The sequence below is a fragment of the Hemitrygon akajei genome, chromosome 14 (genome assembly GCF_048418815.1).
Source record: "Hemitrygon akajei chromosome 14, sHemAka1.3, whole genome shotgun sequence".
Taxonomy (NCBI): Eukaryota; Metazoa; Chordata; class Chondrichthyes; order Myliobatiformes; family Dasyatidae; genus Hemitrygon; species Hemitrygon akajei.
In genome coordinates, this window is record NC_133137.1 from 66,095,761 (window position 1) to 66,121,696 (window position 25,936).

The 25,936-nt window shown below is 37.7% G+C and overlaps 1 protein-coding gene across 1 annotated transcript in view; it reads left to right on the forward strand.

The window, feature by feature from the left end:
- Positions 1-379: 379 nt before the first annotated feature.
- The window catches only part of LOC140738651 (uncharacterized), a 105,213-nt gene continuing 79,656 nt past the window's right edge, over positions 380-25,936 (forward strand). The window contains exons 1-9 of the mRNA XM_073066271.1: positions 380-463; positions 1,998-2,051; positions 4,043-4,117; positions 4,217-4,445; positions 6,833-6,950; positions 12,367-12,457; positions 17,217-17,305; positions 23,963-24,152; positions 24,293-24,415. Coding sequence (XP_072922372.1) covers positions 415-463; positions 1,998-2,051; positions 4,043-4,117; positions 4,217-4,445; positions 6,833-6,950; positions 12,367-12,457; positions 17,217-17,305; positions 23,963-24,152; positions 24,293-24,415 — 1,018 coding nt within the window. The 5' untranslated portion in view covers positions 380-414. The remainder of the gene's footprint in view (positions 464-1,997; positions 2,052-4,042; positions 4,118-4,216; positions 4,446-6,832; positions 6,951-12,366; positions 12,458-17,216; positions 17,306-23,962; positions 24,153-24,292; positions 24,416-25,936) is intronic.

The window sequence follows — 25,936 nt, forward strand, 5'->3', positions numbered from 1 at the left end:
GTGTTTGAATATTTTGGAAAATTAATTATAAATATACCCTAAAATGTACAGAAAAATAATCTCCTATATATTGCGTCCTAAATAATGGATAGTAAATTTAATGTTTCCACAATGATTTACCACAGTATGCCTTTGAGGCACTAGGCAAATCCCAGTAATGTTAATGTACAAAAGACCCTTATGACCTTAGGGTCAATGCATTTGTTTAATTTGCAATCTTTTTCTTTAGAAAATCAGAGCTGAAGTGTCATAACTCACACTGTGAGGATCTGTATTAATCCTTTACAGTTGCCTGGGACTTAATTATTTGAAACCAGTATTTCAAGTTTTCATTTCCTCATCCATTTACATGGCTATGAACTGATAAGTATAAAAACCATTCAAAGGACTGTAAATTTGCCAGCAGCTGCAACTATGAAGCACACTGCATTACTTGTAATCTGGGTTCTTACCCTCAGTAACTGTAAGTATTTTTGTAGGATTACATATTTTAGTTATATAAAAATGTTTAAACTGATTAAATCACAGTGTAATGGTATTCTAAACAACAACTATTTATTAATAATTATTTCTTTTATTTTGCAAGTTACTTAAGGATCTTACTTGGTGATGTATGTTACTATTTTGTAGATAACTGATGAATGATAAGAAACAACATTGCAGTTAATTAATGAAAATTATAATTTTAAAATCATATTAAAAAACAAAATTATAATCTTAGTAAAATTTCTCTAGCATAGGTTGTACTACTTAGAACCCTTATTATGCATGATCACCAATTAGAAACAAAACTTATAACTATTATAGTACAGAGAACAATTTAAAGAGATGTGTTCATAACTTTGTTAGAATGCTTATCTTTTTACTGTATAGATGTGAATGTCACTATGTCCTTACATTGTATATTAATTTTTCAATATTAAACAGTTTATTTCTTCTTTGTGCACAGAGCACCCATTCAGTCTTGGTGGGGTAAATGTGTAATTTCCAAAATAGCGTAACCACTAGCCTAATTTGAATCATGCTGTTTCCTTATACTGTTTTGTTTTGGTACCACTTTCTAATATATTTTCCTTAAAGAGTAGAAAATAATTTTGTTAATTCACTGGTTCTGTGAAGATAACTGCAATTCTTTCCAAGCTAATTCAGTTGCTCTTTTCAGTATTTCAAGTACAAGTATAAAAATGTTGAAGTAGAGAAACAGAAGTGATGAAATCCTTGGCTAATTAATAGTTGCCAAGAAAATCACCTCTTCGGTTTCTTATATGTTCTTATTTAAAAAGGAGAAAATAATGTGTCCTATATACAATTGCCATCCTTGTGTTTTCTCCCATCCCCTTCCATTACTTTCACCTCTGAATGGTTTTGGAGAGCAGAAAATTTAATTTAATCAGAAAATTTAATTGGTAACTTCTAAATTCATCCTGCCTTCTGCAAGATTTTCTTTTGGACGATTGATTGTTCCCATATATCTCATTGTCCCAAAATGGTCTATGGTGTTTTTGGTTAAGGTTTGAATGTGGTATTTACTGAATATCATTTTTTTAGGGAATAATTCCAAAGAACCATATTTTGAGCTTCTGATGGATCATTGCCCTCCCAATTTATCCTTGATTCCTGTGTGCTCTTGTATATTTAGTTTCATTCAGTGAAAAAAGGTACTGCAATAATTTACATTCACCAAATTGGTTCAGTCAGTCTGGTGAATAAGAAAGAGGACATGATAGTTTTGGTCAAGGGTGTAGCTGGTCGGAACAGTTGGAAAACTATTTATCTTTTTTATTCATCTCCTCATCATTCTAGCAAAGATTAGCTAGGGGAAATGAAGATAAAAAATATACAATAATATTGGACAGCACTGTTTTACTGTTTACTGTTATATTCAAAGTAAATTTTGATGTATAATATACTTTGAATATCCAGACTATTGAATACTCCAGATAGTTTGCAGATGGAATAAGTGATTATTTTCCTTATTTGTTATTTTTCTATCACAGGTTATGACTCACTTGCTGGGTGGTCTAACCAAGACTACTCACATTCCTCTTTTGGTAAGTCGATATCAGAAAGAAACAAAATCTTTTTGTAATGCCGTGAACATCCAAACTCAATAACATAGATAAAATGTATTAATGGAGCCCTAAGTTCTTACTGAGCTACTGTCATAAATCTTTCTCACTTTGACAGATTTGTCAATGGGCATTTCTCTGAAAGTGATAATTGAGCCTTAATTTTCTTTTTGTCATCATGATCCACATTGCTGTAATTCATATTTTTTTTCATTTATTTGTTTGATTCACACTTTGAATAGTGTATTGTCATGATTAAATTCCTTCGGGCCATTCCCTTACCCAATGAGACCTTCCCTTGCCACTCAATTGGTAGGCATTGTTCTTCCACTTAGGTGCAACAATTTGGAGTTTGCTTCTTACACGCTATATTTATCAATCCTTCCTTATAATCAAAAACATTTTGGTTTAACTTTTCAGTATTCTTTTACACTATTTTCCCAGGTTTTCTTACATAATGCACAGTTCATCAAGAGCACCCATGTGTAATTTCACTCCTTTGTCTTTTCTCAGGAAGGAATTAGCTTTTATTGAGTTCGAGTTTCTCATGTGAAATACAGAAGTCACATGTTGATGATGAAAACAAAATCTAGAATGTCATTAATATCTATAGAATAACTCAAATAACAAATGTATCTACAACAACTCACAAACAGGTTTTTCTGTAACAAGTATAGAGTAAGATAGGGAAGCTATTTGAAGGGATTCTTAAGGTCCACATTTGGAAGATAGTGGGCTAAATTGGGGCAGGCAGCCTAATGTTGCGTGGGGCAAGTTTTAACAATCTTACAAATGTGTTTGAGATTCTTGAGGATGTGACCAAGGTGATCAATGATTGATGAACATAGGGCAGTGGATATGTTGGTATAGACTTTAGGAAGCCTTTGAAAAGGTCTCTCATAGTAGGCTGATCAGGAAGATTAAGATGAACCATGACTTGATATTTTTTGGAGTGCAGGCTTCACATCCATTGAAGTGGGATGTAGACTGCTGTTAGGATAGCTGAAGTGAATTCCTATGGCAGTTAATATGTACAACACTTCGCCATTAGATATTCCAAACTGGTTAAGTAAGAGCTCACCAGAACTGTCACATCCAAGCACCATGAGTTGATTACGAAGCAGACCCTTGTGCACCTAACTTTGCTTGAGACACCATATAGTCATCCAGTGAACTGAGAAACCCTCAGGTTGTAAGTCAAGCCATAGATAGGGTAAATTAAGAGAGGCACAGATAGGGTGACAACGAGAATCTTTTTTCCCAGGGTAGAAATGTTGAATACTAGAGGGCATGGCTTGAAGCAAAAAAGGCGGTGGGAGGAGGGGGGCATTATAAAGGGAATGCGCAGAGCATTATTTCTTACATGGAGAGTGATGGTAGTAGTGGAGGGAGATACGATAGCAGCATTCAAGAGGCTTTTAGATATGCAGCAAATTGAGGGATATGGATCTTTTGCAGGCAGAAGCAACATGGACGGAAAGGTCTAGTTCTGTGCTGTACTGTTCAAAATTCTATATTCTATGTTATACATAACTCAGGTAAAATGTAGATTAACATTTAACAACTTGCATTCACCTTGAATGAGAAAAGATATGCTCTTTATTATAATGAATGCAAAGTCTGCAGGTGTAAGTAACCAGTGATTCTAAACCCCATATAATATCAATATTTAATAGATTCCAATGATCAGAATGAATAGCTGTTTCCATATTCTCTGGTTTTATTTTATCAATGATCATTCAAAACTATAGAAATTTCTAGAACTGCTTGAAATATTATCATATTTATCTACATTTTAGATATGTTGATGGCTGAAACTTCAAATTTTAAAAATAGAGTTGACACATTTCTTCTGTTCAATTAATTATTTTAATAAAGCATGATAAAAGCGCAAGAACAGCATTCAAAATAAACTCTATACCAGCACTGTATCTTAAATAACATATTAATTAAAAAATATTATTTTGTATAAGATCTGCGTGGGGATGTCCTTACCCAAGTGTTCAGGCGTTCAGCAGATAGTGTCCGAAAGGGAAGAGAAAACCATCGTAAGTACATTATGTTCAGTGTGCTTGATCCACCAGTTACATTTAGATTGCTTGTAATTTTCAACTCTTATAGCAAGGGTATTTTTTCTTTTCCTCTAGATACCTGCAAAACATGGGGAAAAGGATTATTCAAGAAATTTAATGATGAACTTTCCTTTTTCAATTCAAACTGTGACTTGATCATGAGTAGACTGTGCAGCCCTGAGCTTGATTTTTATGAGGTGAAGTTCCGCCGAGGATCAGATGGGAAGCTAGAGCATATATTCATTAAAATTGAAACCACCATCATTGTTGTGAACAATGGCGTAATTACGGTTAAAAACAAAACGTAAGTTACTTCTGCAGAATTGTTTATGATTTCAGTTGTAAGACTTCCATGTAACTTACCCACATAATGCACACCTTCAGATCTCTATCTCCAAGTTTTCAACATTTAATATATTTTAATAGCAATAATTTAAAAACAGCCATAGTGCTATCATGGCTTGACATTCTTTCACCTAATAATGGATCATTGGTTGGCTTAGGAATTCTATAGGAGAGTTTGCAATTAGTGTAACTACTTGATGTTCTTATAAAATATTAATTTCTGAATTTGTTCCCAACTGTGGAATAGTAAAACTGACTATTAATAAGATAAAATTGATTTATGATTTGATTGTTCTTTTCATGCCAGATGGCACATTAACTCATAGCTTAAAATATCACAAGATGGCAGTGCAGTACTGCTAAAGGTAGAATTGGCTACTATGTAATCACTCCTGATGAAGGATTTCGGCCCGAAACGTCGTCACTACCTCCTCCCATAGATGCTGTCTGGGCCTGCTGAGTTCTGCCAGCACTTTGTGTTTTTACTATGTAATACTGTCTATTAGTGCAATCTTGGGGGAAGGCAAACTTGGCAGTGAAAAATTAGTGTGCAGTTAAACAAACAAGAGAAAATTTGAAGATGCTGGAAATCGAAGCAACACACACACACACACACACACACAATGCTGGAGGAACTCAGCAGGTCAGGCAGCATCTATGAAAAAGAGTACAGTCGACGTTTGGGCTGATGCTGCTGTTTAGCTCAATGCAGTTTAAGTCAGTTTGTTGACCATAAATTGGATGGCACAGAAACAGAGTGATATCTATTGCTGTTACCTCACAACTGCAGTAGCCCAGGTTCAACACTGACCATGGTGCTTTCTGTATAGAACATTGCAAATTTCCAAGATTGCATTGGTTTACTTTGCATGCTCCAGTTTCTCCCACATACCAAAAATGTGCTGGTTATAGATTAGTTGGTTAGTTGAAAATTAAGAACTGAAAAACCTGATCTTTGGAGTTTGATAGAATGCCAAGGTTCTTGTCTGATCTTAATTGTGTCTTGCATTTCTAACCTTAAAAGCAGTTATCTACATAGTGCAACATTCTGTTTCATCAAAAAAAGGTTTTCTGAAAATAATCTATGAGCAGGGAGAACAAGAATTCATTCCTGATCAATAGGTGAATCAGGAGAATCCAACAATCATTAAGCAGGTGCTTCCTCCCCACTGAGATTGCCTATTTATGGGCCTTTGACCTGAATAATAAATGTACTAATGGTGCTTAGTAATTCTAATTTTTCATTTCATTTTGTTTTCACTTGTGGAGTTTTCTATGATAATACTTCATTCACTTCAACATGTATTCGCACACAGTCACACATTTTTGGCCCCGGACCTCGCCATTCTTTCACATAAAGTTACTGAATTTGTTCAGTTTAATTTTTACTGTACCTTTTGACCAAGATGAATCACTTCAGCTTCTGTGACATTATTTCCCTACTTTGCAGCTTCTCCCCAATTTTGTAGCTGTTAATAGTAGCTCTACACGCTGATCTTAATAGCACTCTGGCTGTTTACTTTGAGGGCAACATGCACTCACTGCATATTGTCAATACTCAGTCAATATCCCAAACATAAGTGTCCATGATGGGACATTTCAGATATATCAATGGAACCACCAGCAACCAGCCATTCAGGTGAAAGAAGTCCCCGTTCTTATGCACATTGTGAATATGAATCTTGAAAGGCTGTGGTGGGGTGGAGAAGAGCAAAAGTCTAATTCTCCAGCTTGTTAAACTCATTATGTCAATAGTAAATCAAGCATCAAAAGGAAAGTATTGATCTGATTGGTGCTTACTAGCAGCTGGTGGTTCTGTAGATGATTGGCTTTCCAATATTCATAAAGCTTTGGACTTCCATAAGTCACTTCACAGACACTTTACAACAGGGAGAGCTGGTGTGCATGCAGTATAGCGAACCTAATTAAATGCGGGTCTCCATCCTTGAGGGTAAAGTTGTAAGTGCAGGCTTGTGCAAGATACTTTACAAACTATCTCAAATACAAACCTGTTATATATATATTTAATTTTTTCTCTATTTTTATTATTTATAAATAGTTATTATTCAAGTTATTGTTGTGGTTTAAATGTCGCTGACTATTAAAGACATACGAACACTGTTCAAAAGACACACAGCCAGCAAATGCCATAGAAGTTTGAACTGTCAGTAAGCTAGCTGAGACTTAATTGTCCATGTGGTCATTCCCTATTGCCTGACCTAGAAGCTGACAAAGAAAGGATACTGAATCAAACACAGTTTTGCCCAATATATCAATAGAGATAAAAAGACTTCATGATATGTTGCAGAATTTTTAATGTTATTTTCATATCATTATTATTTATAGAGTAACTTTGCCATATAATGACAAGGTGATCAAAATTCATAATAATGGAATTAACACCAGAATTACAAACAAGAAGAATTCCGTATCGCTGCTCTGGAATGGTAACGATGCACTGTCGGTGAGATATTCTAAGTATAACCTTCCATTTTAGGAAACATATTATGTTATACTTGATCTTTATTTTTGAGATACAGATAATCTCTCCATAATTTGGGTGGTTGCAGGGTTGTGGGTTGTGTCCCTAGAAAACAGGCGTATAATGATTTTCCATAATACAGAGCTGCATCATGACAAGCAGTGAAAAATATAATGTTTTGTTGATTAATTTAGTTAATGAGTACATAAATTCTATGGGAGCCAATTTTATTTTGTAACTGAATTTTTTGAGTTGTGGTATGTGAATTCTGCAAGGGTTAATTTCCATAATACCAACAGCCTCTATGTGTTCTCTTGAAGACAAGGGAAGGTGAAGTCACATTTCTCAAAAATACCTCTGTGCAACCTCAGAAAAAAAACTACCATTTTATCAACCAGTCTCATGGAGCTTTATTAGTTTAAATCCTGTCTCATCAAAACAGATATTTCTTATACCTGAACAAATAAATTTTACATGAAGTAAAATATTATAATGCACAATAATAAAAAGGTACATCTTAATTTCACATCAGTGCGTTTGGAAGCAAAATACAGTTTATTGTGAAAAGAATGTCTGCTTATTAAAGCTCACTCTAGTTGATATTCAGCCTTCAAACCCCTTCAAGAAAGGTTTGCAAGCAAATTTTCATAAGAATATTAGAAATAGAAGCATGAATAAGCAATTGGCAGTTTGTGTTTGCTGAGGCATTCAGTAATTTCATGGCTGATCTTTTACCTCAGTACCACATTTCCTTTTAAGTTCTTAATTCTTAAGTCCAGCAAATATCTAATATCTGTTGATCTCTGTCTTGAATATACTAAATTACTGAATCTTTACAGCCCTTTCATTAACAGAATTCTTCACCTTTGAGTAACAGTATTTTTTCTCATCTCTGTCCTGAATGCCTAACCTCTTATTTTGACATTCTAGTCCCTCATACTGACACCAGCCACGATAATTATCAGTTCTGTATCAATAATTTTAGGCCTTATAAGAATTTCTATGCTCAGCCTTCATTTTTTTGGTCAAGAGAGTATGGACCCAATCAGCTAATTTGTCCTAATCGCTCAAATACCTGTGTCTCAAGAATGATTATAGTGAATTAAGTTGCATTATTTCTTACACAAGTATATCCTTCTTTAGGTTTGGAGAACATGCCTAAATGTCAGAGCAGACTCGATGGGTCAAATGGCCTAATACTCCTCCTAGGTCTTATGGTCTAAACACAATATTCCAGGAGTGGTCCCTTTAGTACTTTATGTAATTAGAGTAAGAAGTATCTGCTGTTGCAGTCATGTGCTTACAATGGTCAAGTACCATTTGCTTTCCTAACTGCATGTAAGCATATAGAATGATACTCAACCTAACTCTAAACATTGATATCTTTTGACATTTTACCTTGCTATTCTATTTTTCTACTGAATGTATGTATGACATATTCCATCTGCCACATACTTGCTTATTCACTATGTCTGTTATTATTCTCCCAGCATTTCTCTATGCCCTCCTCACAGTACATATGTCACCCAGCCTCTTATCAACAGGAGACTTGGATATATTATAGCTGACCCCCTCATCCAAATCAGTGATGTAGCTTGTGGGTGACTGGGGCCCAGCAGTCATCTTGTGGCATCACAGTGATCATAGCCTCCCAAATCAAACTGACATGTCTATTTCCACTCTTGTTTCTCTATCCATTGAGCAATGCTCAGACTTCATCATTTCATCAGCTCCAATAATGTGCACTTGAAATTTGTGTAATAATCCCTTGTGTTTCAATACAATGAAGGCCTTCTCAAGGTCCAAATAGATCACATCAATTAATTTGGGTTTAGCTCTTCCCTTACATTAAAAATATACAATATGTTTGTTGATTGTGATTTTGTTTTTGTACGTACATGATGACAGAACGAACCTCAGTCATATGACTGAGAGGGACAATAGCAGCAATTGGAGTTCATTGTTGGGAAGATTTTATTCATGTTTGGTAGTCCAGGCATTAGACACAAGGTCAGCACTGATTGCTCATTCTTAATTGCTCTTGAAAAGATAATGGTGTAATTCTTCTCCCAAAATGCTACTAGGCTGGAAGGTCCATATTTAGTCTCAGTAACAATGATTTCTATGTCATGATGGTGTGTAACTTGTAGAGGTACCTGCAGGTGGCAGCATTTACATGCATCTGCTCATTCTTGGTGGAAGAGGTCATGGTTTTGGGATGAGTAATTAGAGTGCATTTTGTAAGTGCTATACATACCAATCACTATGCACCAATGATGGATAGAATAAATATTTAGGAAGGTGATAGTATTACTTAAAAAGGTGTTTTGTCCTGGTGGTTCTGAACTTGAGATCTGTAGAAGCGGTAGACAGTCAGAGAATATTCTATCACACTCCTAACTTTTGGATGATATAAGGGCCTTTGGAAGTGAGGATCTGAGATACTTGTTACAGAATGCCCATCCTCTAATTTTCTCTTCCACCACTCTAATAATGAGTGGTTGCAGATGAGGTTCAGCTCAGTGATGGTCCCTCCAGAATATGATGATGGGGGACCTGTTGATAACGATGTTATTTAATGTCATGGATTACCTGGTAGTTGAAGAAATTGGAATATGAGGCTAATGGAATGTTGGTAATCCTCTCAAGGGATTTGGTCAGACTTGGTCAGACTCTGTCTGGAACAATGTCTTCAGTGGTGAGATCAACTTATATGAAGCCTCAGAACAGAGGCTTGTTCTTTTATAATTGAGATGAGGAGGAATTTCTTTAGCCTTAGAGGGTGAATCTGTGAAATTCATCACCATAGGTGGCTGGGGAGGCCAAGTCATTGGGTATATTTAAGACAGAGGTTGTTAGATTCTTGATTAGTCAGGGCATGAAGAGATATGGGGAGAAGGCAGGAGATTGGGGCTGGCAAGGAAAATGGATCCACCATGAAAAAATGGACCAAATGGCCTAATTCTACTCTTAAAACTTCTCGTCTGATAGTCTTATTGGGCTTGAAGAAAATCAGTAGATATTCACAAAAATGGCACCAGCTTTAAGTATCTAATGCTTAATTTATTCAGTCCGAATAAATGTTGTCCCTATTTCTTTGAGTTAACATGATACAGTTAAATTATTTTCTCTAGCTCAAGGATCCAGTATAAGGGGCATAATCTTTAAACAAAAGCTAGGGAATTTTGGACTAAAATCAGGAAAACTTTCAAATAATGGGATAATCCAGAACTCTGTTTCCAAAAGTCAGCAGATGCTGGATCAATTCATACCTAATGTTATTACTGAGTTTTATAAGGCTCAAGGTTCTGGCAGTTCATTCCATATACTCAGCACCTTCTGTGCGAAAAGGCTGCCTGTCAGGTCTCTTCTAAATCTTTTCCCTCTCATTCTAAATCTATGCCCCCAAGTTCTAGTTTCCCCTCCCCGGGGAAAATGACTGTTACCATCCTTTCTATGTGTGCCTCTCATATTTTAAACATTTCTGTAAGGTTGCTCTTCATTTCCTCTATTTCAAAGAATAAAGACCTCGTTTGTCCAGTCTCTCCCTATAACTCAGGTCCTCTAGTCCTGGCAACATCCTTGTAAATCTTTTCTGCACTCTTTCCAGTTTAACCACATAGCTCTTACAACAGGGTGACAAAATCAGTACACAGTGCTCCAAGTGCAGCTCTGCCAATGACTTACTTATCGCACCATAATGTCCTAACTCTTATATTCAGTGCCATACCTGATGAAGGTCAGTATGCTAAATGTCCTTTTCAACTGTGATATTGATTGTAATGAACCATATTTCTAATTCCTTCTGTTCCATTAAGCTCACAAGTGCCCTACCATTTATAGTACAAGTCATACCTTTGTACTATAAATTGCATCGCTTCACATTCATCTGAATTGAAATCCATTTGCCCATTTCAACAAATAGATCAAGATCCCCTTGTAATCTATGATAATGTTCTTCATTGTCAACAACAACTTCTAATTTTGTGTCATCTGCAAACTTAGCGGCATTTGCACCCAAACCATTTATACTAATAACTAATAACAAGGGTACCAATATCAACTTTTGTGGCACACCATTAGTCATTGGTCTCCATTCTAAAACAAATCTTTAACCACATTCCTCTTCTTCCTACTTGAGCCATTTTGAATCCAGCTAAATAGCTCTCCCTAAATTTCATGAGACCTAGCCTTCCAGACCAACTTACGATGTGGCACCTTGATGAAGGCCCTGCTAAAGTCCAAATCGACGGCATCAACTGCTCTACCTTTCATCTACTTCTTTGGTTACCTCTTTAAAAAAAGTCCAGAGGGCTTGTCAAACACAGCTTTTCACACACAAAGACATCTTGAATGCTCCAAATAAGACTCTGTTTATCCAAATGCTGGTCGATCCTGTCCATTGGAATTCCCTGTAGTAATTTCACCACTACAGATGACAGGCTGACAGTCTTGTAGATCGATGGCCATATTGCTACTTACATTAGAGGGCATGTGCTCTAAGGAGAGGTTGGACAAACTAGGTTTGTTTTCTCTGGAGCAGCAGAGGCTGAGTGGAGATCTGATAGAGGTTTATAAGATTAAGAGAGGGGAAAATTGAGTAGACAGCTGGTATATTTTTCCAGTATAGAAATGTATAATACCAGAAGGCACATGTTAAAGATAGAGGTGAGAATTTCAAAGGAGATGTGCAATTGTTTTTTTTTTAAACACAGAGTCTTTGGTGCTCGGATTGAGTTGCCAAGGGTGGGGCTGGAGGCAAATACAATGGAGGTGTTCAAAAGGCTCTAAGATTGGTAAATGAATGTGCAAGGAATGGGGGTTATGGACATTATGTAGCCAGAGGGGATTAGTTTAATGGAACACTTGATCATTAATAGTTTGGCACAATTGGTCAAAGAGGCTACTTCTGTGGTGAACTTAACTATGTCCTTTGACATTTATTTATTTTGGACTATGATGTTCCACATTGTCTTGGAATATAAGCGGCAGTTGTTGTTTTCTCATTGCTGGCTTTCCAATATTTTCTGATCTACAACTTAGTGAAATGCATATACATTTAGATTATTGCCTATTTATCTCATTTTCTGGCTTGGCCTTATCTCAGCACATGGTTAACCCAGTCCTTCACACAGGTATCTGATGTTTTATTATTTGGCCACTTGGATTGAAGTGTCTCTAAGAGGTACTTAAGCCATACTGATCATTTTCAATCTGATAAATTTTATCTTTATTGTAAACCTTTCAAACTAGTTAAAGGATGCTTTAAAGATCAACAGAGAACAAATTTATTTTTAGATTAATTTGTGGTGATGCAATTTAAGGCGATGCTGTTTCTGCAAGAAACCTAAATAACAATCTTTGCAAATAAATTTGGTCCTACACTTTTGTCTTTCAGCTAAAACTTCACCCTAGATACGGCGGACGTGTTTGCGGACTCTGTGGAAATTTTGATAAGAAGAAAAACAATAAACAGACATTTAAACAAAGTAAGTATAAATTGTTGTTTTTTAAGTTAGCATGGATTTTTCTATGACGTTGTTTATATTTTTCTCTTAAAATGAATTGCCAAAAATATAATTCTATTTGATTATCAAAATAAGTGCATAAATTATGTTGACTTTGGATGGAAATTAATTTCTTTCTGATTTACTATGTGCAGCAGTATATTAGAATTCTCACACTGCAACCCCATAATGAGACATGGTGAACTGAGAGACAAACTAACAGATAGGATTAAACAGACTTACTGATAGTAAGAGTATGTATTCTAGAAAATAGCTTCATTGCGGTGGCTTTATCAATGCTATGCAGTCCAAAATCAATGTAATAAGAAAGTAAATGACAATAGGGAGCGTTTCTGGATAAGCTAATTCCAATCTCAAAATTAGAATTGCGCTCCAGGTGGGATCTACTTTACTGTGTTAATGTTTTCTCCATGCCTTATACATCCTGTGATATCACATAACACATTTAGAACTTTCTACACTCAAAATAGAGTTCTTAGATGCAGAAAATAACTGTTGTTTGCCAAAATGCAAATAAAACAACCTGCTGAATTAATCATCTTGATGTCATTTAAAAGAACCCGCAGCTCACAATCGAACCCTTCAGAAAGCAGCACCAAAACTCACTGGAGACTTAACTCACTTCCCAAAGTGTATACTGCTGTCAAACTCACAAATAGTTTGTCTACTAACTAAGTTATTTAATAATGAGTGTCTGAGTGATCCCTCTGCCCACAGAAAGGGTTGCAAGACTTATCAGTAGACTTTCTACTATTCCTGAAACTTTATTTAAATCAAATATATATTTATTACACATCTGTGGGCTTGAACTCTTTGCTGGACAGATAACTGTGGGGAGTGTGTGTGTGTGTGTGTGTGTGTGTGTGTGTGTGTGTGTGTGTGTGTGTGTGTGTGTGTGTGTGTGTGTGTGTGTGTGTGTGTGTGTGTGTGTGTGTGTGTGTGTGTGTGTGTGTGTGTGTGTGTGTGTGTGTGTGTGTGTGTGTGTGTGTGTGTGTGCGCAGATCCTAATGAACTAGATTTGGGTGCTGTGAAGAATTACCTTGAATTGTCAAGTGATTCATAATGTTTCATTTTTTGAATAGCTCCTTGTATTTCATTGGCTAATATTGAAATATTTTTCTTTGAAAATGTTGGTGCTCTTTCTATGCCTCTTCAGCAAGCAAAAATATACATCACCCTACAATGTGTCTGGTCTCAATATGACTGTGGGGAAGGGAACTTCATTTTCTGATTGTTACACAGCAAATTTGCGGTAGCCATGAGAATTGAAGAACTTCTATTGGTTCTCAGACAGATCTCAAATTAACACAACCATGCACTGATGGCTTTCTAAACATTTTACACCCAATTTTTGAGATAATTTTTGGGGCACATGATTTGGAAAAAATGCCTCTACTCACTAAAAGGCAGTGAAATCTATTTTCCAGGCTAAGCAGTGCAAACTGTAAAAGTTGATGTATAGATAATATTTTAAAAGTTATTATGCTCACAAGAGAACATGCTCACAAACTAAAAGTGACAGACATAGGTCAAATTTGGAAAATGTACATCTTGGAAAATTTAACCAACATCTAAACTGCGTTCCAGTCATCGGAACAATGCTTTCCTCTAGTCTGGTTGGCACCAGGCACAAGAAAGCACCTTTATTCTCCAACGTTCAGATAATCTCCTTCCTTCTCCAGGTAATGTCAAACTTTATCCAATTATTTTTTCCAACTCGGCCTCACATTCATAAACACCTTGTTGAGAACATTAGGAGCTTTCTGTTCCTCTTTAGACTCTCTGGCTTCAGTGAAAACCATACTGTCAAATGCTACAGTATGGTTGTCATGTGGAGTGTAACTTTAAGGATGACATACTTTCCTTTGCTACACGATGACATTATGGCACCTGCAAGAACTAGAGAAGATTTAAATCTGTATCCATACAGATCACTATTTACTTTATATTTAACGCACCTACTGACATATGTTAAGCCAGTTTTGAGGGACACTAGTAAAAATGAAAGTAAGTTTTTGGGTTTCATTTGGGAAAGGATGTTTTAGGATACTGATATTATGTGCAGTCTTATTCTGAAAAAAAGTGGCCAGAAAATGAGGTGCTCTTGGTCACCATGAGCTGATTGTCATGTTTTCTGCATTGCAAGAATGACTGTGCTTAAAAAATACTGCCTGTACAGCTCTTTGGGATGTGCTGATGTGTTGAAAGGCATTATGTTATTGGAAATCCTTCTACACTCCCCCAGGGCTAGTAAATGCTCATATTAAAGTGACATCGAAGCATTAGAAAAGATGCAGAGAAGACTTACAAGAATAACACTGAAAGTTGGAGTTGCGGTATATTTATCAGGAAAAATCAAATGTAGAAAAGGGAGTGATGTCACAGAGTTTTCTAACATGAAGTAGGTTAATAAGGTAGATTTAAGGAATATATTTTTACTTGTAGGGGAAGAACAGAAATAGTGATTATAAAAATAAGATGGTTACTTTTAAGTTCAAAGAAGAATTCAGAAGAATCTTTCCTTCCCATTGTTTGCACTTTGGGATTACTGCAGAAAAGAGTAACAGCAGTATAGCTGGATTTCAAAGTTCAAAGTAACTTTATTTACCAAATACTACCCTGAGATTCATTTCCTTGTGGGCATTCATAGTAGATACAAAGAAATACAATAGAATCAACAAAAAGCTACATACAAAGGTGGACAAATAATCGACATGCAAGAGAAGAGAAACTGCAAATACAGAGTAAAACAAATCATAACACAAGTTGTAGAGTCATTTAAAGTGTGTTTATATGTTGTGGAATTAGTTCAGTGTTGAGGTGGGTGAAGTTATCCATTCTGGTTCAGAAGCCTGATGGGTGAAGATTATTAACTGTTTATGGGGAGGTAAGATTAAAAAAAAAACAGAAGATATAGGAGCAAAATTAGGCCATTCAGCCCATTGATCCTCCTTCAGATTGAAGAAGAAAGCAGCAGTTTTTAATGATTGGGCTGGATGAGATTTATTCCAACAGACAAAGCTACATGATTTCATCTAACTAAATTGTTCTTTTGCTGCTGTTCACTTGACTTTTTACATTATTTTAGGATTCCCTTTCCCCTTCTGCTGTAACATCGCCATAAGTGTAAATGATGGAATGCAGTGCAAAAATAAAATGACAAATGAAGGAATACATGTGGGAATTGTACACAAAGAATGCTGAATAATGGAAAATAGTAAATGGCAGGAGAATAAAATCATTCAATCTAGCTTCACTTCTAGACTTGCAAATAAACTTAAAAATCCCCAAGAGTAAAACTTTCAAGGGATTTGGTTTCAACGATATATGTAACAAATGAATTTATCAAATGAGTATCTCAAATGTTTGATATACTGCAATTATTGAATGATACACTGAAGGAAGAGCAGTAGATGTAGCGTATACGTATTTCAGCAAGGCATTTGATAATGTACCCCATGCAAAGCTTATTGAGAAAGTAAGGAGGTATGGGATCCAAGGGGACATTGCTTTGTGGATCCAGAACTGGCTTGCCCGCAGAAGGCAAAGAGTGGTTGTAGATGGGTCATATTCTGCATGGAGGTCAGTCACCAGTGGGGTGCCTGAGGGATCTGTTCTGTCACCCTTACTCTTCGTGATTTTTATCAATGACCTGGATGAGGAAGTGAAGGGATGGGTTAGTAAGTTTGCTGATGACACAAAGGTTGGGGGTGTTGTGGATAGTGTGAAGGGCTGTCAGAGGTTACAGTGGGACATTGATAGGATGCAAAACTGGTCTGAAAAGAGGCAGATAGAGTTCAAATAGATAAGTGTGAAGTGGATCATTTTGGTAGGTCAAATATGACAGCAGAATATGCTATTAATGGTAAGACTCTTGGCAGTGTGGGGGATCAGAGAGATCTTGGGGTCCAAGTACATAGGACGTTCAAAGCAGCTGCGCAGGTTGACTCTGTGGTTAAGAAGGCGTATGGTGTATTGGTCTTCATCAATTGTGGAATTGAATTTAGGAGCTGAGAGGTAATGTTGCAGCTATATAGGACCCTGGTCAGACCCCACTTGGAGTACTGTGCTCAGTTCTGGTCGCCTCACTACAGGAAAGATGTGGAAGCCGTAAAAAGGGTGCAGAGGAGATTTGCAAGACTGTTACCTGGATTGGCGAGCATGCCTTACGAGAATAGGTTGAGCGAACTTGGCCTTTTCTCCTTGGAGCGACGGAGGATGAGAGGTGACCTGATAGAGGTGTATAAGATGATGAGAGGTATTGATCATCTGGATAGTCAGAGACTTTTTTCCCAGGGCTGAAATGGTTACCACAAGAGGACACAGGTTTAAGGTGGTTGGGAGTAGGTACAAAGGAGACGTCAGGGGTAAGTTTTTTAATCAGAGAGTGGTGAGTGCGTGGAATGGGCTGCCGGCAACAGTGGTGGAGGTGGATATGATAGGGTCTTTTAAGAGACTTTTGGATAGGTACATGGAGCTTAGAAAAATAGAGAACTATGGGTAAGCCTAGTGATTTCTAAGGTAGGGACATATTTGGCACATGTTTGTGGGCCAAAGGGCCTGTATTGTGCTGTAGGTTTTCTATGATTCTATGTTTCTAATATCTTGAATTGTCATTCTGCTGTAACTCAGACAATCCAAGTTCATCTAGTGGTTTGACTGTAAGCATGGTACTAGCTATAGTTCAAAATAGAGTTTCATTTTTTTCATTCTTCTCTAGTGACTGAATCCACTATTTTGAGTGAGTCTGTTTCAACCACCAGTTGCAAAATCGATGTACCTAAACCTAAATTTTGCCCAGAAGCTTCGGTAAGTTTTGTATTTCTGTATGATTTCTTGTACTCACATTATAATTCACTTTAGCACACGTTTAATCTGACACAACCTAGGAATAAATATTTATTAATTTGGTTCAGGGATGGTACAAAACCCTGATCAATAAACAAACAACAAAGAAATCTCTTCTGAATATTTAGCTAATGAGTTCTCTTTAATTTCTTATTTCTTTTAGAAGGAAAAAAGATTTAGGAGAAACCTTGAATTTGTGAATTTGATCTTCCATCCAATAAAATTATGACTGACATTCTTACCAACTCCCCCTGAGCATATCCATCTCTCGGGGTAGAAATTTTCAAAAACTGAAAATATTAAGTGAAGAATTTTCTGTTACACTGTATCTTCAGACTCATGCACAGGGTCACACAGAGACTCAGAAGGGTTAAACTAAACTGGGAATTTTATTAACAAAACAAAACAGTTGAACTTACAAGGTCTTGGATCACTTAGCCAGAACTTCACTAGGCAAGGATCAGGACAACCAAACCAACAAAGGCTTAGCACTACCCCTTTAAATACACTTGAGGGCACAAAGGTGTCTGTGCTCAATTGATAAAGCTCCAGGCTAATAACAGGCTTACAAATAACTATTCTAATACGAGACAAATGTCCAAGGATGCTTAATTGGATACCTGCAAAGTCACAGAGAATTAATTGGAAGTATTCAAGGTCAATTGTAACTTAAATGTAAACTAGAGAAGACCTGAGAATAGCTTATTAAAAATCCCAAAGCAAAACAATACAGATAATTATAACTAATAAGATGCAGAGAATACAAAACAAAAAGCAACAGCAAAAAACTCAGAACCCTCAGAATATTCTACCAACAGTCCAAGGTCATGTCAGTCCTAAATGGGCAAATTATTATGCTATGAATATGAGCTGGATTCCAAAGGTCCAGAGCAACCACATACCCATAAAAAAAGCAAGAGCTCCAAATTCCGGATACAAGTGTATCTTGAAATTCACTCATGTCTAGGATAAGGCAAGAATGGAAAGTTATGACAGACATCAACACCACAGAAAGGCTTTTGGAGTATAAAAGGTGCATAAGATATAGGAACAGAAGTAGCTCATTTGGCCTATTGAGTCTGCACCACATTCAGTCATCGGCTGATCCAATTCTTCTATCATCCCCACTCCCCTGCCTTCTCCCCATACCCTTTGATGCCCTAGCTAATCAAGAACCTATCTATCTCTGCCTTAAATGCACCCAATGACTTGGCTTCCACAGTCATTCATGGCAACAAATTCCACGTTTACCATACTCTGACTAAAGTAATTTATCTGCATCTCTGTTGTAAATAGACATCCTTCAATCCTGAAGACATGCTCTCTTGTCCTAGAATCCCCTACCATGGGAAATAACTTTGCCATATCTAATCTGTTCAGGCCTTTTAATATTTGGAATGTTTCTATGAGATCTTCCCTCATTCTCCTGAACTCCAGGGAATACAGCCCAAGAGCTGCCAAATGTTCCTCATGCGTTAACCCTTTCATTCCTGGAATCTTTCTCGTGAATCTTCTCTGAACCCTCTCCAATGTAAGTATATCCTTTCTAAAATAAGGAGCCCAAAACTGCACACAATTCTCCAAGTGTGGTTTCACGAGTGCCTTAGAGAGCCTCAGTGTCACATCCCTGCTGTTATATTCTATACCTTCAGAAATGAATGCCAACATTGCATTTGCCTTCTTCACCACCGACTCAGCCTGGAGGTTAACTTTCAGAGCATCCTGAACAAGTACTCCCAAGTCCCTTTTCATTTCTGCATTTTCAATTCTCTCCCCATCTAAGTAATAGTCTGCCCATTCATTTCTTCCACCAAAGTGCATTTCCAATGTTGTATTTCATTTGTCACTTCTTTGCCCATTCCCCTAAACTATCTAAATCTCTCTGTCTCCTCAACACTACCCGCTCCTCCTCCAATATTAAAGTGAAATTAGAATAGCAAACTGAATGTTATGGAAAAATATGGGAGATGGAAGCAATCTAAACCAAGATATGTTAAAGATATGTGCCAAGGAAAGATTAGTCTGTGAAGAACAAATAACTAACACTTGTGTAAAGATGGAGGATGCACAAATCATAATATCTGGATATCATGTATCTCAGCCTCTTAAAAGAAAGAAGAGAGGAAATACTTACATTTTCACATTACTTCCATTTTGCAAAGTTGTTTGGTTATGGACAAGGTGCCAGAGGGCTGGTAAGCTTACTTATATAAGCCTGATTAAAATAGAGAAAATGAAACTGGCTACAGAGCTGAGATTAGCCAAAGGCAAATTGTCCTGAAAAGCTCTGAGGGATGGCATAAATCAACATTGAAACAAGGGAAATTAATGTGGATCTGTTAAGGGAACTTTTTTGAGGTAACAAGATTGAAGATTGTTTCTATAAAGGAGAACAAAATGATTGTTACTGCAGATCTGATGCTGCTAAAGAATACAATAAAAATACAATAAATAATAAACACAAGTAAGTCTGCAGATGTTGGAAATCCAGAGCAATGCACACAAAATGCTGGAGGAACTCAGCAGGTCAGGCAGCACCATTGATGTTTCAGGTTGAGACCCTTCTTCAAGGCTGTGAAGGAAGGGGGAAGATGCCAGAATAAAAAGTGGGGGGAAAGGACGGAGGCTAGCTGGAAGATGATAAATGAAGCCAGGTGGGCAGAAGGGGTAAGCGGTAGGGAAGAGTGGGCCATATGATAAAGGAAGGCGGAGGGGACACAGGGGGAATTAACAGGTAGGTGAGAATAGGTAAAAAGGTCAGAATGGGGAAGTAGAGGAGGGAAGGGTGGAATTTGTTTACCAGAAGGAGAAATTGATAAGAGTGGCCTCTTCTCGTCACATAGACCGACATGTTGAAAAGGGAATAGGAATTAAAACGTTTGGCCACCGTGAAGTCCCACTTGTGGCAGATGGTGTGAAGGTGCTCGATGAAGTGGCTCCCCAATTTACGACGTGTCTCACCAATGTAGAGGAAGCTGCATCAGGAGCACTGGACACAATAGATTACCCCAGAAGAGTCTCAGGTGTGGTGTCGCACCTGGAAGGACTTCTTGGGGTCCTGAATGGAGGTGAGGGAGGAGGTGTATGGGCAGGTGTAGCACTTAGGATGATTGCAGGGAATAGGGAACAGTGCAGGGAGGGAGATTAGTGGGGAGGGAGGAATGGACAAGGGAATCACAGAGGGAGAAATCCTTGTGAAAAGGAGAGAGCTGGGGGAAGGTAATGATATATTTAGTGCTAGGATCCCTTTGAAGATGGCAGAAGTTGTGGAGGATAGTGGGTTGGGTGCGGACACTGATGGGGTGGTAGGTAAGGATCTTTATCGCTATTATGGTGGCGGGAAGATAGGCTGAATGCGGATGTACATTAAATGGAGGGGATGTGGGTGATGACAACATCAATAGTGGAGGGAGGGAAACCCAGTTCATTAAAGAAGGAGAACATATCTGATGAATAGAATGAGGTGGAGGATAAATGCGTGGCTGAGGGATTGGAGCAGGGGGCAGGGATTCAGATTTCTGGATCACTGGGCCTCTTTTGGGGCAGGTGTGACCTGTAATAAAAGGATGGGTTGCACTTGAATCTGAGGGGTCCCGTATCCTGGCGGGAGATATTATGACTAAAGCAGATGAGCTTAGAGCGTGGATCAGCACTTGGAGCTATGATGTTGTGGCCATTACAGAGACTTGGATGGTGCAGGGGCAGGAATGTCTACTTCAAGTGCCAGGCTTTAGATGTTTCAGAGGGGACAGGGAGAGAGGCAAAAGAGATGGGGGCGTGGCACTGCTGATCAGGGATAGTGTCACAGCTGCAGAAAAGGACCAAGTCTTGGAGGGTTGTCTATGGAGTCTCTGCGGGTGGAAGTTAGGAACAGGAAGGGGTCAATAACTCCACTGGGTGTTTTTTATAGACCACCTAATATTAACAGAGAGCAAATAGGGAGACAGATTCTGGAAAGGTGTAATAATAACAGGGTTGTTGTGGTGGAAGATTTTAATTTCCCAAATATTGATTAGCATCTCCCTAGAGTGAGGGGTTTAGACAGGGTGGAGTTTGAAAGGTGTGTTCATGAAGGTTTCTTGACACAATATGTAGATAAGCCTGCAAAAGGAGAGGATGTACTTGATCTGGTATTGGGAAATAAACCTGGTCAGGTCTCAGGTCTCTCAGTGGGAGAGGATGTGCTAGAGCTTTTGGAAATATTGAAGTTGATAAATCTCAGGGACCGGATGGGATGTACCCCAGGCTACTGTGGGAAGCAAAGGAGGAGATTGCTGAGCCTCTGGCGATGATCTTTGCATCATCAATGAGGATGGGAAAGGTTCTGGAGGATTGAAGGGTTGCAGATGTTGTTCCCTTATTCATGAAAGGGAGTAGAAATAGCCCAGGAAATTATCGACCAGTGAGTCTTACCTCAGCGGTAAGTTGATGGAGAAGATCCTGAGAGGCAGGATTTATGAACATTTAGAGGCATAATATGATTAGGAGTAGTCAGCATGTCTTTGTCAAAGGCAGGTCGTGCCTTACAAGCCTGATTGAATTTTTTGAGTATGACTAAACACATTGATGAAGGTAGAGCTGTAGATGTAGTGTATATGGATTTCAGCAAGGCATTTGATAAGATACCCCATGCAAGGCTTATTGAGAAAGTAAGGGGGTATGGGATCCATGGGGATATTGCTTTGTGGATCCAGAACTGGCTTGCCCACAGATGGCAAAGGGTGATAATAGATGGGTCATATTCTGCATGGAGGTCGGTGACCAGTGGTGTGCCTTAGGGTTCTGTTCTGGGACCCCCTATTCTTTGTGATTTTTATAAATGACCTGGATGAGGAAGTGGAGGGATGGGTTAGTAAATTTGCTGATGACACAGAGGTTGGAGGTATTGTGGATAATGTGGAAGGCTGTCAGAGGTTACAACGGGACATTGATAGGATGAAAACTGAGCTGAGAAGTGGCGGACGGAGTTCAACCCAGGTAAGTGTGAGGTGGTTCATTTTGGTAGGTCAAATAGGATGGCAGAATATAGCATTAAAGGTAAGACTCTTGACAGTGTTTAGGATCAGAGGGATATGGGGTCCAAGTCCTAGTACACTCAAAGCTGTTATGCAGGTTAACTCTGTGGTTAAGAAGGAATACTGTGCATTGGCCTTCATCAATTGTGGTACTGAGTTTAAGAACTGAGAGGTAATGTTGCAGCTATATAAGACCCTGGTCAGACCCCACTTGGAGTACTGTGCTGAATTCTGGTCACCTCATTACATGAAAGACGTGGAAATAATAGAAAGGGTGCAGAGGAGATTTACAAGGATGTTGCCTGGATTGGGAAGCATGCCTTATGAGAATAGGTTGAGTGAACTCAGCCTTTTCTCCTTGGAGTGCTGCAGGATGAGAGGTGACCTGATAGAGATGTTCAAGGTAATGAGAGGCATTGATCGTGTGGATAGTCAGAGGCTTTTTCCAAGGGCTGAAATGGCCAGCATGAGAGGGCACAGTTTTAAGGTGTCTGGAAGTAGGTACATAGGAGATGTCAGAGGTAAGTTTTTTTACTCAGAGAGTGGTGAATGCGTGGAATGGGCTGCCAGCAACGGTGGTGGAGGCAGAAAGGATAGGGTCTTTTAAGAGACTCCTGGATAGGTACATGAGCTTAGAAAAATAGAGGGCTATAGGTAAGCCTAGGTAGTTCTAAGTTAAGGACATGTTCGGCACAGCTTTGTGGGCTGAAGGGCCTATTTTGTGTGTAGGTTTTCTATGATTCTGTGTTTCTATGTAAGCAAAATGCATATGAAAATAAAGGTAATTCTAGAAAATACAATGTGCAATGTACAAACACAAGGAATATTGAGGGGAATAGAGTACTTAGTGTAAGGTGCTAGGTACTAGCAGTTTTATCACAACAGCAAAGACCTTTGATCCACTAAAAGTGGTATTAGACTTTTCAAAATGAATTTTATTGATTGGAGGTTTTCACAGAACTCAGGAGTTAGCCTCTACATTTTCATGATACCTTTTAGTGAATTTATTCTGGTAGTTCAGAAATAGAGTTATAGAATTCCTGCTCTGCTGGGTGACACAATCAGCACGTAAATGTTATTTCAGATTTGTAAGAATACCAGATATACTCATCTGTGTCATCTGTTGATAGAGAAGCAGAAATAACACTTCAGGTTGTTGCCTCTTCACTAGCTTGATCAATCATTGTTATAGCATTATTTTAAATGACTTTTTTAGAAATTGGTATGAAAATGAGATACATTCTTCTGTGAGTGCCCAATCTGCAATTTCATTTTGATGTTCAAGGGGCAAACTTCCCATCTCCATAATGTTCTTATCATTTGCAGCTAGTTATCAAATGTTAAATTAGACAATGTTACAACACTCAGTATTTTGTCTTGCTTTAGAAGTTTTGAAGGATGGATCTAACATTAAAAAAGTTACTTTCAAATCCTGATCAATGAAATACCTTTCTTTAGAAAATGGAGTCCTATCTTAAATATAATTACTTAAAACTATGAAGGGGCTTGATTTAAAATAATCTAACAAAGTTGATTTCACAGCCAGATCAATATTTACTTGGTTTGTGATTATACATTTTATTGCCTTCCTTATTTCCTTTAGAAATGTATTCAGACCCTCTCAAAGCATCTCATTTCTTGTGAAAATTCTGAGAGTTACTCCACATTATGCATATTGGACAACTGTGCTTCTCCAAAAATTCCTTCCGATCACTGCCCTGTTTTACAACAGTTAGTAAGTCAGTGCAACCCTAAGGATATTGTGCCTGGTTGGAGGAAAACCTCAGGATGTGGTAAGATTTTCTCCATATTGAGAAATTAAATGTACAGTTTAGGGTTAAATTTCCCAAATATTGTCACTCTGAAATAGCACAGTGGCAGATATGCATTTGTACTAACTGAATGTGTGAAGTGCATTAATTTTCCTTTCCAGAAATTCCTAAATGCCCTGGGAATCAGATCTACAATGAAGCTGCTCAACCAATTATTCCAACTTGTACAAATCCAGATCCACAACAAATTGACACTCCTGAAAGAACTTGTGAATGTCCAAAAGGTAAGAGGACGTTTGACTTATGGCTGATTCACTATGATGGATTTATTGAAGCAGAATATGCTGATGGTTAGCCAGAAAGCCTATAGAGAGCTGCCAGCCAGCCACAGTACATTCTAGACTTAAGTAACTGGACACTGCAGTGCAGAGGTTTGGAAATGCATCTGACCTATCATTTAACTCCCAAGTTTAAATTCACTCCTGGGAATTTCTGATGTTGCTTAGCTGAGTGACTGAATAAATTTTATATCTGGCTTCCCAGGCTCTGACCAGCCATCCATTTGTATAGTGTTGGTAACCTTCATTTGAAAGGTAAATTTTGGGATTTAAAAGAAAAATTTACTGTGTAGTTATTTATGCCTTTAATTAATTGCTAATGACTTATTATGTCTTTATGTTTTCTTTTAATAATATCTTATAAATATTTTCCAAATTTCCAATGTCTCTGATCACCGGAATAATTTAGAAATAGTGAAAAAACTTATACACTGCTAGAAGCCAACAGGATGGGGCAGGCCTGCCTATGGCCCCTGAACATTCTACTTAACTGAATGGCAGTTGCGTTGGAAGTCTTATGATCATTAGGAGGCATTTTGTTGTAAAGGATTATTATGGCGGTGAAATTAGTTATAATGAGTGAAGACTTTAATAATTTTAGGCAAACCCTCCTTCAGAGACTCAATGGAGGATAAAAAGAAGGATTCTGATAAAAATATGATAGTTAAAGATTTCTGTCCACTGCTGTGGGCATACACAGTGATCGTGGTGTTATGCCCATAACTGGTAAGGTTATACTACAAACCTCAATGACAATGAAAGTACATTGTTAGTCACATCTGAATCATCATTGCACACTTCATATTGAAAACTGCATGGGTTGGGTCCAGAGGTGGGGTGAGGTTGGTGGGTGGCGGAGATAGGTAGCACTGGGAGAGATGCTCAGCAGTCAGAAGAACCACTAAGTTCTGGTGATTATAGTTGAATTCACCTGTCTAATGATCAGTGTTGTCTTGTGGGGTTTGGAGATTGGGACTCAGCCAATTAAAGAAAGATCCAGAACAATTTGGCAGTTGAGGGGTCATGCATGAGATTGATGAAGTGACGGAAAGTGCTAGTTGTGGGATTAACAGATGCACCTTAGAACAAGAACTATTTTCTTTCCCTTGCTGCAAATTGCTCCTTAATCCCCATGACTTGGTACCTGAACTATAGTGAGACATTCATAACCAACTTCAGTGAGATATTCATAACCAACATTTCTCATTCCACAATGAGCATTATTTCTGTTTTAAATCTTTCCATATCCCAACTTCTTTGCACATCATGAAAATACAATAGATACAAATTTCTGCCCAAACAGTTTTATGCTAATGAGACTGACCCTTAATTTCTTTCATTGTCAAAAAAGCCAAAAACACTAGCACAAATTCTAGAAAATCTTATAAGTTATTACAATACTGAAACTATAAAATCATTCACACTATTTAGACCAGCAGCAATAAATAAATATCTAACATTAGAATG